Genomic DNA, 15,770 nt, shown 5'->3' with positions numbered 1-15,770 from the left:
ATGCCTGGTCTATGCTAACCAGTCACAGAGACAAACTTAAAACCCTCATTATGACCTCATTCAAAGGAGGTCTGCCAATTGTTCTGGTGCTCTGACAAATGAGGTCATCAATCCTGCTCTGGTCCATGCCAAAGGTCACTGCAGTCCAGCATCGTGTTTCATATGAGGGCCAATCAAATGCTTCAAGGAAGTCCATGATGTGAGCTTGAAGACAGTAGACCGCCTCCACTTTTGTTCCCCCCCCCCCAAATTGGGATTCTGTTGAACACTGGCATTACAACTGCAGTGATTTTAGGGTGTGGAAATTTTCTAAGGTCAAGAGCAGAAAGTTATTCCTAAAACTGAGGGTTTTCTCTTCTCTTCTTCCTGAACCCAAACCTTGGAAGATCTGAGGTCAGTTGACTGGCCTTCAGATTTCAGTTTGATGTTTTCAGTCATTTGAATTTCGCTGAATTCAAAATCAGTGCAACCATTTCCTGCTGCAGCAATTTAACACGGGGCGACATGAGCTTACAAGATGTTCTCGTGCAATGCTGTTCACCAAAGGTAATTACTGTGTGACAAAAAACAACAACAACAACAAAAAACTGGCATTCCATCATTAACTGAGCTAAGGAAATTAAGGTCTGTTAACAATGATTTATGGTGCCAAGTGGTAGCTAACAAGAATCAGCCTTTGCAAAAGATATGCACAGACACAAGTTGAAAAGACACGGCAGTGTATTAACTGCAACACTTCCAAACAGGAAGTCACCAGGGTGCCTTTGTGCAAGCTCACTCATTTCAGAATGGATAAGAGTTTTCACATGAGCAAAATGCATTGAAGTGTTCAGCTTCTGGAGATAAGCGAAGTGTCTGCAACACCAGTTTGTCTTGTTTATTGTTATCGCTGATAACAGGAAAATGCCTTGCGAAGCTAAAACAGCACCACTCTCTCCTTCTGCAGCAACCCCCCATGCCTAGATGTCTTGTTTCTACAGTTATATATATTCATATATCGATCTACTTACTTGTCCAAAGAAATACCAAAAATGATACATTACAAAGTACTTTTTTATAATACACCTAAATACTTACTCTAAAAAAAGAACAGAGGCAAAAAGAATATTGTAAAAAAGGAAGGAAGGAAGGAAGATAAATCAAAGGAAGGGAAAAGGGAGAATAAAGAAAAATAAAATGATTTCTGGTTCTCTGCCCTGCAGCTAAATATAGTATTCACTCATTGACATCCAACCATTCTATCTTCTGTAAACCAATTTCCCCCCAGCTTCAAATCCAGATAATACAAGTTTATTTTCTTTTTCATGAAAAAAGTCCCAGTCCCGAATAAATGTCAATAATGATATTTCTCTAATTAAACACATTGACTTTGCCATTTCAGCCAAGTCCAACAGTTTTATCAGCCACTCCTCTATACTGGGTAAGGCTGCATCTTTGAGCATACAGCAATGTCTCTACTGTATTCATATATTGGAGCAATCTTCCATAGCCTTTGTTTCTTCAGTCTTAAAGCAACATGTCATATGCTCTGTTCCAGCAAGGAATTCAGACCGGCAATGAAATGTTGCAGCATGGAGTGCTCCTGTTCAGGTTCCCAACCAGTCCATTCCATTCCCTCTCCTCTCACAAGTTTTCCATCCCTCCACCCTCAACAGTCAGACTGTTCCTTGCCTACTGAGCGTGCTTAGTCTTCACTGGACTGTTTGAGGTCCCAACCCTATGCAAGGATAGCCACGCCAAGAACTGAGATCTCAGCTATACATGAGAGCAATTTGATTACGTAGAAGCAAAAATAAAATAAAATAAAATAAAATAAAATAAAATAAAATAAAATAAAATAAAATAAAATAAAATAAAATAAAATAAAATATGGTTTTGGACATTGTTCAGAATAAACAGAAGAGACTATATATTGAAATGAAGAAAATGTTTAAATGGGCTATTCTCAAAAGACCAGAAGCTTTTCTTATACATACAACGGGGAAGGAACTTCCAAAGAGGATGATCAAACTATTTATGTAGCTAGAATATTATATGCACAGAAATGGAAAGAAGAGAAGATTTCAACGAGGGAGTAGAGGTTCTCGAAAGTAACCGACTATGCAGAAATGGCAAAGCGGCCAGCGAAATTAAGAGATCAAAATGATGAACTTTTATAGAAGAATGGAGGCCTTTCGTGGACTTTTTTTTTTTTAAAAAAAAAAGAAATATTGCAGTCAAATGAAATTGTGGGCAGGATTTGAGATAAAAGCAGCGGAAGAAAAATGACAAAATAGAGAAACTTTTTTTGCAATAGACATAATGCAGTAGAAAAGGTTTGAATAAAAACACTGTGGGTGGGAAGTCAACATATGAAACAATGTATTTGCTTTGATGGTCGCTGTGAAAATTTTACACACACACACACACACAGAAAGAGAGAGAGAGAGAGAGAGAGAGAGAGAGAGAGAGAGAGAATAAAAGAATAAGCAGAAAGAATGACTTAAGGACCTTTCTCTTCCATTTTTCACATTTTTCCTGTTATTGTCAAGAGTAAAGCAACAACAACGGCTGATGTGAGTTACCACAAAGGTAAAATTGACAGGGCATTGCTCTGCCTACTTTTGACATGCACACTGGTGCCATGTGAACCCTGGAATGTGGCCACCAGGATGAAAATGTTACCCCCATCCCTGCTTCCTGGCTATCAGATTGTCCACACTGACCAATGGTCTGACTCAGCTTTCTAGGCTGCTACATATTTGAAAAGATGCAAATATGCTGCAGGAAAAGAAACAGGCGCAGAACACAGCAAAAAGTGTGGGAATCAAAACCAAAGAGGGAAGGTTAAAGCAGAAGCACTATTCACCCTGGAGGTGGCGCAATTTCCCTTTCAAAAGGGGGCATGGGAAATGCTGTGCTTTGGGGAGGAAGGATGTGAGAGAGATTCCCATGGGCACCCCAGCCTGGGAGGTGTATTTATGTATTTATTTGCAGTATTTAAAGTTCACTCTTCCTTGAACCTTTTCAATCCCGGAGCAGAGAATAAAAAGAAGTGAGGTGAATGAGCAAAATTACAACATAAAATAGTATTTCCAATTTAACAAAATATCGGGCCTCGAGGTCAGCAGGGCTGTCAGGCCGTCACGTGTAAATGGATTTGCTGGCCTCCTCAGTTCCGCTTCTACTTACCAGCTGGCACAGTGTTCAAGTTCCTCCAGGGTCTTGGGAGGTGGGTTTGTGGAACCACTCCTTATATAGGGGTCTCTAGGCCAAAGGTCAGGGACGCGGGTGGCGCTGTGGGTTAAACCACAGAGCCTAGGACTTGCCGATCAGAAGGTCGGCAGTTTGAATCCCCGCGATGGGGTGAGCTCCCATTGCTCAATCCCTGCTCCTGCCTAGCAGTTTGAAAGCACCTCAAAGTGCAAGTAGATAAATAGGTACCGCTCCAGCGGGAAGGTAAACGGCGTTTCTGTGCGCTGCTCTGGTTCGCCAGAAGCGGCTTAGTCATGTTGGCTACATGACCAGCTGTACGCCGGCTCCCTCGGCCAATAAAGCGAGATGAGTGCCGGAACCCCAGAGTCGGCCACAACTGGACCTAATGGTCAGGGGTCCCTTTATTCAATTATTATTATTGTATTGTATTGTATTGTATACCCCACCCATCTGACTGAGTTGCCCCACATACATTAAAACATAATAAAACATTAAATCTTAAAAAAAACAGAAAACAAAGGACACTTCCCTATATAGGGCTGCATTGAGATGTCTTCTAACGTTTGGAGAGTTACTTTTCTCTTCGGCTCAGGCGTCATAGAACTCTGTACCCTCCAACATTTCCCCAATGAAAATAGGGACATCCTAACTGAAAGCAGGACATTCTGGGATCAAATCAGAAACTGGGGCTGCTTCTGTAAATCCAGGACTGTCCCTGGAAAATAGGGACACCTGGAGGGGCAGAGAGAGAGCTCTAACTGAAAATCCCCAATGTGGTGCTTCCACTTTGGAAGCAAGAACAGGTAATTCAGAATTCTGAGACCCAGGGAAAACTAAGATGTGATTTCTGGAAGCATGCCTGGCTTACTTCAACACAACACACACACACACAGTGTTGTGTCACTGTGTGAGAATGTGAAATGGTCCGTGCTTGGCCTGTTGTGTCTGAGAGTGCAAGCACAGCTTCCCCGCAGTTCCTGCTCTGAAAAGACGGCTACTCTTCCTCGGGGGTCCCTGCCTTAACACAGCTGTCTCCTTGCTCTGCTCTCCAGGGAAGGGCTTCTGGAATGTCATGCAACAACGCACCATGCGGAGTCCCAGCGGCATCTGCAGCAACAGCACAAACAGCTGTTGAACTCGCAGCCTTTTAGGTCCGTCTTTACGAAGGCAGCCGAGAAAGCTGCGTCCTAAGGGAGCGTTTCTGCAACGTATGCTTCCCAGCTCTTGCCAGATTGGGTGCAGATTAAAGGCCTCCCCAGCTGAGAACTGGAGAGACAGATTGTTTGGTAGCTGATGAGAAAATGTCAAAACATCTCAACCACTCTCATCATCATCAACTCGCACCAACCTCACCTTCCAGAATTTGCAACTAAACAGCAATCCAATATGGGAATTCGCCAATATTAAAAATGAATGTTTGGATAAAATGACACTTCCTGAACTGTATATTTAAAGCTGAATTATGCCACTTTAAACTGCTGTGGCTTCCCCTGAAAGAATCCTGCAAACTGTAGCTTGTTAAGCACGTTAAGAGTTATATGCACCTCAAAGTTCTATTATTATTATTATTATTATTATTATTATTATTATTACTACTACTACTAGTAGTAGTAGTAGTCAGGCATGGCCAAACTTGGCCCTCCAGATGTTTTGGGACTACAACTCCCATCATCCCTAGCTAACAGGACCAGTGGTCAGGGATGATGGGAATTGTAGTCCCAAAACATCTGGAGGGCCAGGTTTGGCCATGCCTAGTAGTAGTAGTTGTAGTAGTATTTATACCCACTCATCTGACTGGGTCGCCGTAGCCACTCTACACCCCACATGTATAAAAACATAATACAGTACACTATTAAACGTTAAACAACTTTCCTCTACAGGGCTGCCTTCAGATGTCTTCTAAAGGTTGTATAGTTACTCACCTGCTTGGTTTGGGGGTTGCATAACTCCATACCCTCAACATTTCTCCGATGAAAATAGGGACATCGAGGGAAAGCAGAACATTCTAGGATCAAATCAGAAACTGGGACAGTTTGTTTTTATATATGTTGGAAGGATGCTGGTCTGTGACCGTATTAATAAATTCATTCATACATATATGTTGGAAGCCGCCCAGGTGGCTGGAGCAACCCAATCAGACAGGTGAGGTATAAATAATAAAATTATTATTATTAAGGAATAGGATGTCCCTATTTTCATCGGAGGCTATGCATTTCATCTTGACAGGAAAAAAATGAAATAAAAAATGATGTATTTGGCTGATTCATTTCTATATCATGCAGTTATAGTAGCAGTAAGCAGCAGCAGCAACATGCTAAAGATAAAATGGCTCAAAAAAAATCGTGTTTGAATGCTAATGATACATGGATGCAAAAAATTCCAGTTTGCCTGCAATTGGATTACTATAGTCAGATAACAGATATTGTGAGAGTTTCTGTGCAACTTATAAGTACTCACTCATTCTTCCAGATATTTGATTCACCCTCCTCCCCTCCATTTTCTTCTTATTTTGTCTAGCGCAGGCCTAAGTTCCATCTGGCTGATGCAAGAGCCACCATTCATAGAGTGATAATCTGACCTTCTCCGAAGTATTTTCTTCTTCAAAGAAAATTAAATGGCAAGAGCCCGGATAGGTTATTTATTCATACACTTACATCCTGATTGAGACACTCAAGTAGCAGAGCCACAGAAACTATAGCAGGAGCTAAAATTATGTAAAACCGTCACAAATAACTCCCCTAGCCCCATAACGAAATACATATTGAAACACTGGTGTCTTGGCCTGACACAATGGCTGCATTCGCATAGCAGTTCATTCTGTTTCCCTGATGTTTCCCTATCTGTCAATATCTGCATTATATTTGAGCTCTCAGCTCTCACCTGTGTCTTCTAGAAGCTGTCAGCAAGTGATGGGGGCCAAACCCCAGGAAATGGCTTTGATTGGCTGGCTAAACCAGGCGAGGGTAGACAATGGGTCTCAAACCCTCAGGGAGTTAGGGACTTCCCCTGCATGTGAAGACAGGCTCCAGCAGATTGAGCAGAGGAGACCAATTGTGGGTCCAATGGTCAAGAAGACGGTTACTGCATGTGCTATAGAGAGAAGTGAGGGGCATATGGGGCTCGTCAACCTGGGAAGGTAGGGGAAGGAAAACTTAGATTCTAAACCTCTGCTGCCTTGCATGATATCTTCAGGAGAAGAGAGTGGAGTCTCTGAGACCATTGCATGGCCCCATGTATGCCTCCTTCCAGCAACTCCTGCAGCTAAACTGGTTCCAAATGTATTGTTCTCCTTTTCTTTGGACCACGTCAGCAAGGCAAAGAGTAGGGTCTTGTTGCCTGGGCAGTCCAGGACCTCTATACATACTGCTGAGAGATCACTTGGGTGCTTCTAATATGGGAGGCAGCAATTATGAGTTACCAGTCTCTGCAGCCGCAGCAGACACTATGATTCTCCAGAAGTTTGGCTTCACCCCGGGAGGCACACTCCATTGTCTCTCGAGACAGACGGGTGCTGACAACAACATAAATTAAAAGCCACTTCCTGAATATGGTACAAATTTAGTGCTCATTTCTGTGTTGTTTTGCTTCCAGAAAAATAGACATTTGCAGATAACCTGCAAATGAGTGCCAGACTTGCATTATATTCCACTCTGTTTCTGGAAATGGCTTTTATATAATATGAAAAGCAATGACAAACCTAAACAGCATCTTAAAAAGCAGAGACATCACCTTGCCAACAAAGATCCATATAGTTAAAGCTATGGTTTTCCCAGTAGTGATGTATGGAAGTGAGAGCTGGACCATAAAGAAGGCTGATCGCCGAAGAATTGATGCTTTTGAATTATGGTGCTGGAGGAGACTCTTGAGAGTCCCATGGACTGCAAGAAGATCAAACCTATCCATTCTTAAGGAAATCAGCCCTGAGTGCTCACTGGAAGGACAGATCCTGAAGCTGAGAATCCAGTACTTTGGCCACCTCATGAGAAGAGAAGACTCCCTGGAAAAGACCCTGATGTTGGGAAAGATGGAGGGCACAAGGAGAAGGGGACGACAGAGGATGAGATGGCTGGATAGTGTTCTCGAAGCTACCAGCATGAGTTTGACCAAACTGCGGGAGGCAGTGGAAGACAGGAGTGCCTGGGGTGCTCTGGTCCATGGGGTCACGAAGAGTCGGATAAGACTAAACGACTGAACAACAACAACAACAATAATGTGAAAGTTCAGATAACTGAAAGTTCAGATATAATGCAGAAAGTAAGTCATAGAAATGTCAGGAAAACGGAATAAACCCCCGTGTGAATGCAGCCTAAGCTATATACACATATTGCCTTTGAAATGCACAAGGGAATGTTTCTTCGCTGTGCATTTTAGCACATAGTGATTTACACTTTGTACATATCTTTGCGTAATCACAACATCAAAAGCAGCAGCTACTATCCGGGTTGTTTAAACACACACGAGGGCATGTTTCCAAACTAATACACATTAGTGATAGTCATTCTCCTCCCCTCAATTGGTGTTACCACAGACTTTAAAAAAAAAATGCCTACCCACACTTGTGTTTATCACAGCCTTTCAAAAGAGAGAGGCTGAAAAATGGTGTGTTGATATACTGACACCAGCTTAGGTTCCATGGTGGAAGAAAGCTGAGGGAGAAATGCAAAATAAATAAAATAAAATAAGGCATTATCAGCACACCTATAAAGAGGACTCGAAAGGCAAAGTCGATGGTAAAATAGTTATATTTATTAAATATAACAAATTAGGGGATCCGCGTAGCCCAAATAAACAGGTTAGCCAAATCACTGGAGTCCAGGCAGGTGAGTTATCCAATAAGAAATGATGGAATCCTTTTTTAAATCTCCCGGGCATGTTTACAGCTGCAAAATGTGGCCACACAGCAAGGAGTTAGAAAGAATTTCTCCCTCCTTGCTATGTGACCCTTGGATATGTGAACCTGACATGCACACTGTGGCCCCACTGTCAAGCGTTCACGGACTCCCCACACCGAATTCCTACTCGGCCCCCAAATAGGGGACTAGCAAAGCCCACAGTGTAAAGTGGGGGGAGGTAGTGCTACAAAGAAGAAGGATGAGTGGGGGCACAACCAGCTTAAAGAGGCTGGGAAGTACCTCTTTCTTATTAGGGGTCAGGGACTGGGCAGAGGAGGAATGGTGGAGACTGCCTCCCCATCCTGACCCTTCCAGAGAGGAGGAAGAAGAAGACAGTATAGATTTATAACAAGGGTTTGAGGGAGGTCGCAGCTCAGAGGCAGATGAGGGGGAAAGTTGGGAAATTATGGGAGAGCCAGAAGAACACCCAGCTGACACATTGTCATTAGAAAGCATTCCAGACCCTCCATCTCCCAAAACCTGGCGAGCCTTAAAAGTAGGAGAGCAAAGAGCTCAAAGACAGAGGGCATGTAGCAGCACACATAGAGGAGATGATGAGAATGAGGAATAAGGAAGTGGGAGAGAAGAGGGTGGAGATTCACTCAGGGTGCCATTATCCAAGAGGCTGGGTTCTATAGCCTCTCTCTGTAATGATTAAAATAAAAAAGGACTGTAAGAAACCTTTCCTTGTCTTTATACTTTCTTAGACAACCAGCCGGGAGCTGCTGACAGCGTCCCGACATTTGGTTTATAAATCCATGTGCCTGAAACAGGACCTTGGTTGGAAGAATCTACTCCAGGCTTCTTCTCAGAGGAAGAGGGGAGTGGTAGCTGACCCCCATGGTGGAAGCAGATAGTGCTAATAGATTTAAGCATGTGCAAAGCTCTCCTAGTAAAATCAATAGGACTTCTAAGTCTTAAAACTGTGACTGGGTTATGTTGGGTGTGCATATATTCAGATGTGCACAGGGAAGCCAGTGTGGTGGAGCCCAGTGCAAACAGTGATGGGCAGAATTTTTCACCTTGCATTTGGAATTGGATGATTATATATGACAATGCTCTGCAAACTACACACACTACACAAACTACACAATTTGAGATTTTAAAATTAGGGAGAAATTTGATTTGGGTTGCATTTGAAGCCCAAACTACCAAATCCACCCTTTCTGAAATCATGGGGGAACCAAAACGCAGCTAGCCTTCAAAATTTGCACTTATCCAAATTTTGCAATGCAGTTCGCCAACCAAGCGATGGCTAGATTAGGGTGTAATGTGCATAAAAATGAAAATATCATTCTAGGAAATGTTTTTATTATGAGAAATTCACACCAAAATGATGGGGGGGGGGGTTAAATGTATATATAGATGACAAAATGTAGAGAACTGAAATGAATTTTAAGATTCAAAGCATGAGAAACTAAGAGTACTGAAACTGACAGTTCCGTTTATCTCTAGCTGAAGCTGTAAATAAAGTTGGAGGGGAAAGGAGGCTCACTTCATAATACACCTGAATATTTGGAACCCAAAATGGCAATGTGAATTTTGGTGATGCTGCACCACCCATTTCAAGGCACCATGATCTCCCAAGAGTGAAGATGTGAATTCCTATGGGGGAAGGGAAGGAAGCAGGGAGGAGAGATGGATAGATAGAAAGAACCAGCCTGCCTGCACTCACACAAAGTGGCCCATGCTTTGGGAATGGCAGCAGGGGTGGGAAAAGAAAAGACAGTGCCACGTTGTTAGCACACAGCCTGTCTGTTATTGACAGCTTGAGCGGTCTGCAGATTTCGTGACAGCTGCAGCTATTGACACCTCATCTTGTTTTCAGGAGGTGTGGACCATGCCCAGGATGCTAAAAAAAGTTTATTTTCCTCAGTAACTGATGACAGACGGATGGATGGCTGTTGGTGGAAAAGGTGTTGTTGTGAAGGAGACGAACGGTACAGAGAGAGTCGGTCTAAACGAGGCTGTTGACATTTTGGCAAATACTAAGGCGGGATGACTAGGAAGCCAGTTAAGAGTCTATAGGTAGGTCCCATTGCTGTAGATGGGAGTGATGTGAAGGTTAAAAAGAAGAGCACTCAAGGTGGTTGAAGTGAATGAGTAAATAAGTGGATAGCTAGGCCCATGGGTAGAAAACCTGTGGTCCTCAGGATGTAATTGGTTGCGGGAGTTGGGCATGTTTAGCCCGAAGAAGAGACGACTGAGATATAATAGCCATTTCCAAATATATAAAGGACTGTCACATGGAAGTTTGAGCAGGCTTGTTTTCTGCTACTCTAGAGGGTAGGACCTAAACCAATTGATTCAAATTACAACAAAGGAGATTCCAACTAAACTTTCTGACAGTAAGAGATGTTTGATAGTGGAACAGACTCCATCGGGAGGGAGTTTTTAAAGCAGAGGTTGGGGGGCCATCTGTCAGGGATTCTTTAGCTGTGACTCCTGCATTACGGGTAGCGCTGTTAGACTAGATGACTTTTGGGATCCCTTCCATCTTTACAGTTCTATGATTTTATGATTCTGTCTCCATTCAGTCCCAGCAAACATGGCTGGTGTCCATGGTTGATGGGAGCTGTAATCTTGCAACATTTGGAAAGCCACAGGTTCCTCACCCCTGGCTTAGCCAGTGGATGGTAAGGAAGGGGCGTAGCTCAGTGGTAGGACATCTGCCTGGCATGCACAAGGTCCCAGGCATATTCAGGTATGGCTGGAAGAGACTCCTAGAGTCAAAACCTTGGAAGCCCACCACCAATCAGCATAGACGGTACTGAGCTAAATGGACTAATAATCTGATTCAGTAGAAGGCAGCTTCTTCTCTTCCTAGGTCTGAGGCTGATCCTTGCAGAGGAAGAAATAAAAACAAGTTCCGAGTACATGATATCTTGATACCCCCTTTGGTCCTAAGATTGCTTGTCTCCCACGTGGTTCTCATATTAGAACAAGTTAGAAGATTGAAGGTTAGAAGCTAGTGTCGTCCAATGAACATAAACTGGGCAGGTTGACTCTACATGGACAAAAGGCTTCAGAAAGAGTTTCAACAGAGTTATACTTACACACTACATAAACCTAAAGCTATGCCTGGTTTCCTGGCTTTGCCTTCCTCTACAGCAGGCATGACCAACTTCAAGTAGGCTGTGTTCTACTATACAGTATCAAAACCTGGCAGTGATCTACAACACTCTCCCATTGTCATTCTTCAACTTCTTCACTTTAGGGGTGAGGGGTAAGGCGTTGTTGGTGGCCAGGAAAAAAACCTTTCTTTCCTTAGTATAGATTCACGGTTGATTCCATCGCCTTCTTCTACGTATCACCAAAATGGAGGTGACAGCTGATTAAGCCACAAGCTGCTCTGTATGGAGAAGGAAGAAAAGGCACTCTCCTTTTATCCAGTCTCATCCCAAATGTGGAACATCGACACCCCCACACTGCATTTTCCTTTCCTCTCACATTGGACATGCCTGCTCTACAGTACTGTTGCAACAGCACCGAAAGGCAGAGGAGTGCAGTGGTTATAGTGCTGGAGTAGAAGACCTAGGCCCTACCCCTCAGCCATGAAGCTCACTGCTTAACTTTGGGTCACTCTCCCTTCTAAAACAAAGTTTTTTTAAAAGAGAAAACACTGACAACATCCAATGAACAACAGGAAGCATGCTCCCAAAATCTTTTTACTCCTCTCCCACTTTCAACATCCACAAATGAGGGGTGGGGTGTGGGTAAAATGGAGGAGAAGCATTTCACAAGAGCCCTAGAAATGGCCTCAGGTGGAGTGCTTGTTTCCTTGGTTTTGTATCGATAGGGAGCAAAACTCTTGCTTTCCGCTACACAGGAGATGAGGTGGGTGCTGCTGGGATCACCTAATCCAGTTCCAAGGGTTTGCATACCCCACCCCCAAAATGTGCACATGTATATATGACAGCAAGGAAAGTTCTAAATATTCCCCTTTGAGAAGACACTGCCAACAACCAACAAAGGTTTCACTGATATACCCACGCTGCTGACATTTTTGAAAAGTGAGACTTCATAATAATATCATTTCACATTTGTATTTTTCAGGACTCCAAGAATACAATAGCCACGTTCTCCAGAACTGAATGCCCAGTGTACCATTTTGGTATATTGTCCCAACACAGACACACACACACACACACACACACACACAGCCTGCTGTTGCATTCCACATCTGGTATACATTGCAAACCAAGGCAAAATCACACATTTTTTAAAAAAATGCATACATTTAAAAAAAAATAAAAAAGAGTGAGTTTGGGGAAAGCTGGTGGGGGTGGGGGAAAACTGACTTAAACCAAAATTCTGTTAAGCATAAAAAAACCCAAAACTACCGCCATCAACACACTTGACAATTATAACCAAAGCATCTTATTTGAGCTATGGCAGCTTTGGCTAGTACAAAAATAGCAGAGTCAAAACATTATAAAGAGTAATGCAGTTAAACGAAACAAGACCATAAAGAAACCATCCTTGTGCCCTCAGGAATTTTTGGGGGAAGTGAAATGAATGTCTCGGGTTCCAGCTGGGTCAGGAAGAGCAAGCTGGTTCGAGGGGTAAGCTAGACAATATGCCAGAGATACTCTTGGCAGTAAAACAGGAAGCAAAAAACCAACAACAACAAACAGGTAAGTAGGGGCAGAGCTGGAGACAAAATGGTGCAGAGACACTGGCTGAAAAGTATAGACATTTGGGTAGAGGTATAAGAAAGGTGGTGTGTGGTTCTGAGAGAAAACAGCAAGGAACCCGGGCAGTGGTGGGCCAGGCAATAGAGGGGGCACAGACCCCCCAAAAAGAGTTTGGGAGACTGAATTCACAAGTGTTAGGAAGGTTGCAGCCCTGTTGTTCTACCACCATGTATCTGCAGGTACTTAAACAGTTGACCAAAATCCATCAGCTTCACATTCCATTCCATTAATTTTATTTCAGTTCTGTCGAGCATTGGAGAGGTAAACAAGATCAATCGCAGATACGTAAGTACCCCACCCCCACCCCCAGGGTCTCACAGAAGGCTCAATGAAAGAATATGTGGCTATATTTATGGCATTGGTGATTTGACTCAGAATTTGTGTATAGACATCTCCTACGCCTTTCCAAAACATCCATCTAAAAAGTCGAAATCCACTTACGAAGTAGCCTGTTCCCAAGCTGGATGGGGCTGAGCTCTGGAAGAGAAAACAAAATAGATACATCAGAGACCTCTCTCTCCCTCTCTTCTTCTTCTTCTTCTTCTTCTTCTTCTTCTTCTTCTTCTTCTTCTTCTTCTTCTTCAACCTGCATCTTTCATCACCAGCTCTTTTTAAATAAATAAATCAAGTTTCTCATCAACACAACACTGTTTGTCCCTTGTCATCCACTAGTGAAACAAACACACTTCCGTTCCCTTACTCTTTCCTCCACCCCCTTTTTTTTTTACATTTCTCAACAGCTCGCCGACAGTAACGTGCTATTTACTGAAAATCCAGACTCCAGCGGTGGGTGTAATTGCCAATTTATTTGACAGGCAGCTGGGTAATGAATTAATGATGGCATTTCGGCCTATGCTGAGACTAAATAGACACACATCAACCAACCTCCATGACATGCTGGCATCCGATGCCCTGGACTCCAGCTACTTAGCTTTGTGGCAGGGAAGGGGCGGGCAGGAGAGGAGAGCGAGTGGGAGATGGGGGTGGCTGAGAATCCCTAGACAAACAGCATTCAAAGGGAAATGACCCTGTAGGTTTGGATGAATGGATGTCACTTCTTTCTTTATTTCCCCCTGCAACATATGAGAGTTTGCTTGTCAACTTATTCCCCAATGTTAGCTCAGTTGGTTTTCCTAGGCTCCATCTGCACATTTTAAGCACTATCACACCACTTTAAACCATCACAGCAGCCCCCCCAAGAATCCTGGGAGTTGTAGTTCATTAAGGGTGCTGAGAGTTGTTAGGAGACAATTTGAATCTACCGTGCGAAATCTGTGTGCACAACTTCAACATCTGGGGGGAAAGCTTGAAAATTTTAAATGAGCATGAGTTGGCATGAGTTCTCTGCCTTATTAGAGAAAGACCATCAACGGTCCATTCTGCAGGTGAACTCACAAAATAGGCTTCTGCATATTTGGTTGGGGCTGCACTGTCAATCCCCAGGAGAACAGCAAGAGTCAAAAGCTGTTTTTCTCACTTAAGGTCAGTTTTGTTTCGTTTTATTAATGTATTTGTTAAAGTTACAGTGGTACCTCAGTTCTCAGACATAATCCGTTCCAGAAGACCGTTCGACTTCTGAAACGTTTGAAAACCAAGGCACAAAGGGCTGGCTGCAAGTTCAGTTGGAAAAATTGGAAAACACACAGTGGAAGCTGTTTGACCTCCGAGGCGCATTCAAAAATGGAAGCACTACTTCAGGGTTTTCAGCATTTGAAAACCGAAACGTTTGGCTTCTGAGACGCTCAAAAACTGAGGTACCACTGTATAGCCTACTTTTTCTCCAAGGGGCTCAAATGGTTCTCCTCCCTCTCCATTTTGCCCTTTCAACAACTCTGTGAGGTGGGGTAGACTAAGAGACAATGACTGGTCCAAGGTCACCCAGTGAGCTTCAAGGCTGAGTGTGGATCAGAACCCCAGTTTCAGAGGTCTTAGTCCAACACTCTAACCACTACATCATGCTGGTGTTTTAGGTCCACAGCTATGGTCAATGAACAATATGAACATAAAGCCAATCTTGTTGCTTTAAGTCATTTCCCCCAAAACTTGGGTCTCCAGCTGTTTTGGACTACAGTCCCCATAATTCCTGATCACTGGTCTTGCTAGCTAGGGATGATGGGAGTTGTAATCCAAAAACAGCTGAAGACTCAAGTTTGGGAAATACTGCTATAAGTCATCATAAATACATTACTAGAATTTAGATGAACTTGTATTACATTTTGTGGCAACAAACACAAGAAACCATTTGTTACAAACTATAATAATACTGTTGTAGCTTATTCTTAATTTTCAACTAGTGAGTTGTTCTTGATTTCTTCCCCTCGGTGAAGAATTGGTGGCAAGAAAAGTAAACAATTGTTACAGCAGTTCTGTGAACATTTTTGGATGTACTGAGGTTGTGGTACACCTGCAAAAATAAGAGTTAAATGAAAACAGTTGATAATTTTGTCTTAAAAGGCCTGCAGACTACAATCATACCTCAGAAGTTGAACAGAATCCATTCCAGAAGTCCATTCGACTTCCAAAGCGCAGCTTCTGATTGGTTGCAGGAAGCAGCCAATCAGAAAAATCGGATTTTCAGCCAATCGGAAGCCGCGGGAACCTTGTCAGACATTCGGCTTCCGAAAGAACGTTCAAAAACTGGAACATTCACTTCTGGTTTTCAATCGTTCGGGAGCTGAAACGCTTGACTCCCAATGTGTTCAGGAGCCGAGGTATGACTGTATTTATTATTATTACTATTATTACTATTATTACTATTATTATCATTCCCCACCCATCTGGCTGCCCACTCTGGGCAGCTTACAGTACATATAAAAACATAGTAAACCCAAAAACATTAAAAATGTCCCAATGCAGATGTTTTCTAAAAGCCAGATAGCTGTTTATTTCCTTGACATCTGATGGAAGGGCATTCCACAGGGAGGGTGCCACTGCCAAGAAGGCCCTATGCCTTGTTCCCTGTAACTTCATTTCTTGCAGTGAGGGA

At 43.0% G+C, this 15,770-nt stretch overlaps 1 protein-coding gene across 10 annotated transcripts in view; it reads right to left on the bottom strand.

Annotated features, from left to right (window-relative positions):
- Positions 1 to 15,770, bottom strand: part of AUTS2 (activator of transcription and developmental regulator AUTS2) — a 676,911-nt gene that overhangs the window by 411,502 nt on the left and 249,639 nt on the right. For all 10 annotated transcript variants that reach the window (XM_083714336.1, XM_083714341.1, XM_083714339.1 and 7 more), the window contains one exon: positions 13,226 to 13,261. In XM_083714336.1, coding sequence (XP_083570462.1) covers positions 13,226 to 13,261 — 36 coding nt within the window. The remainder of the gene's footprint in view (positions 1 to 13,225; positions 13,262 to 15,770) is intronic.

This window comes from Podarcis gaigeae (genome assembly GCF_964106915.1).
Source record: "Podarcis gaigeae genome assembly, chromosome: 15".
Taxonomy (NCBI): Eukaryota; Metazoa; Chordata; class Lepidosauria; order Squamata; family Lacertidae; genus Podarcis; species Podarcis gaigeae.
This window is presented reverse-complemented; position numbering and strand designations above follow the sequence as displayed.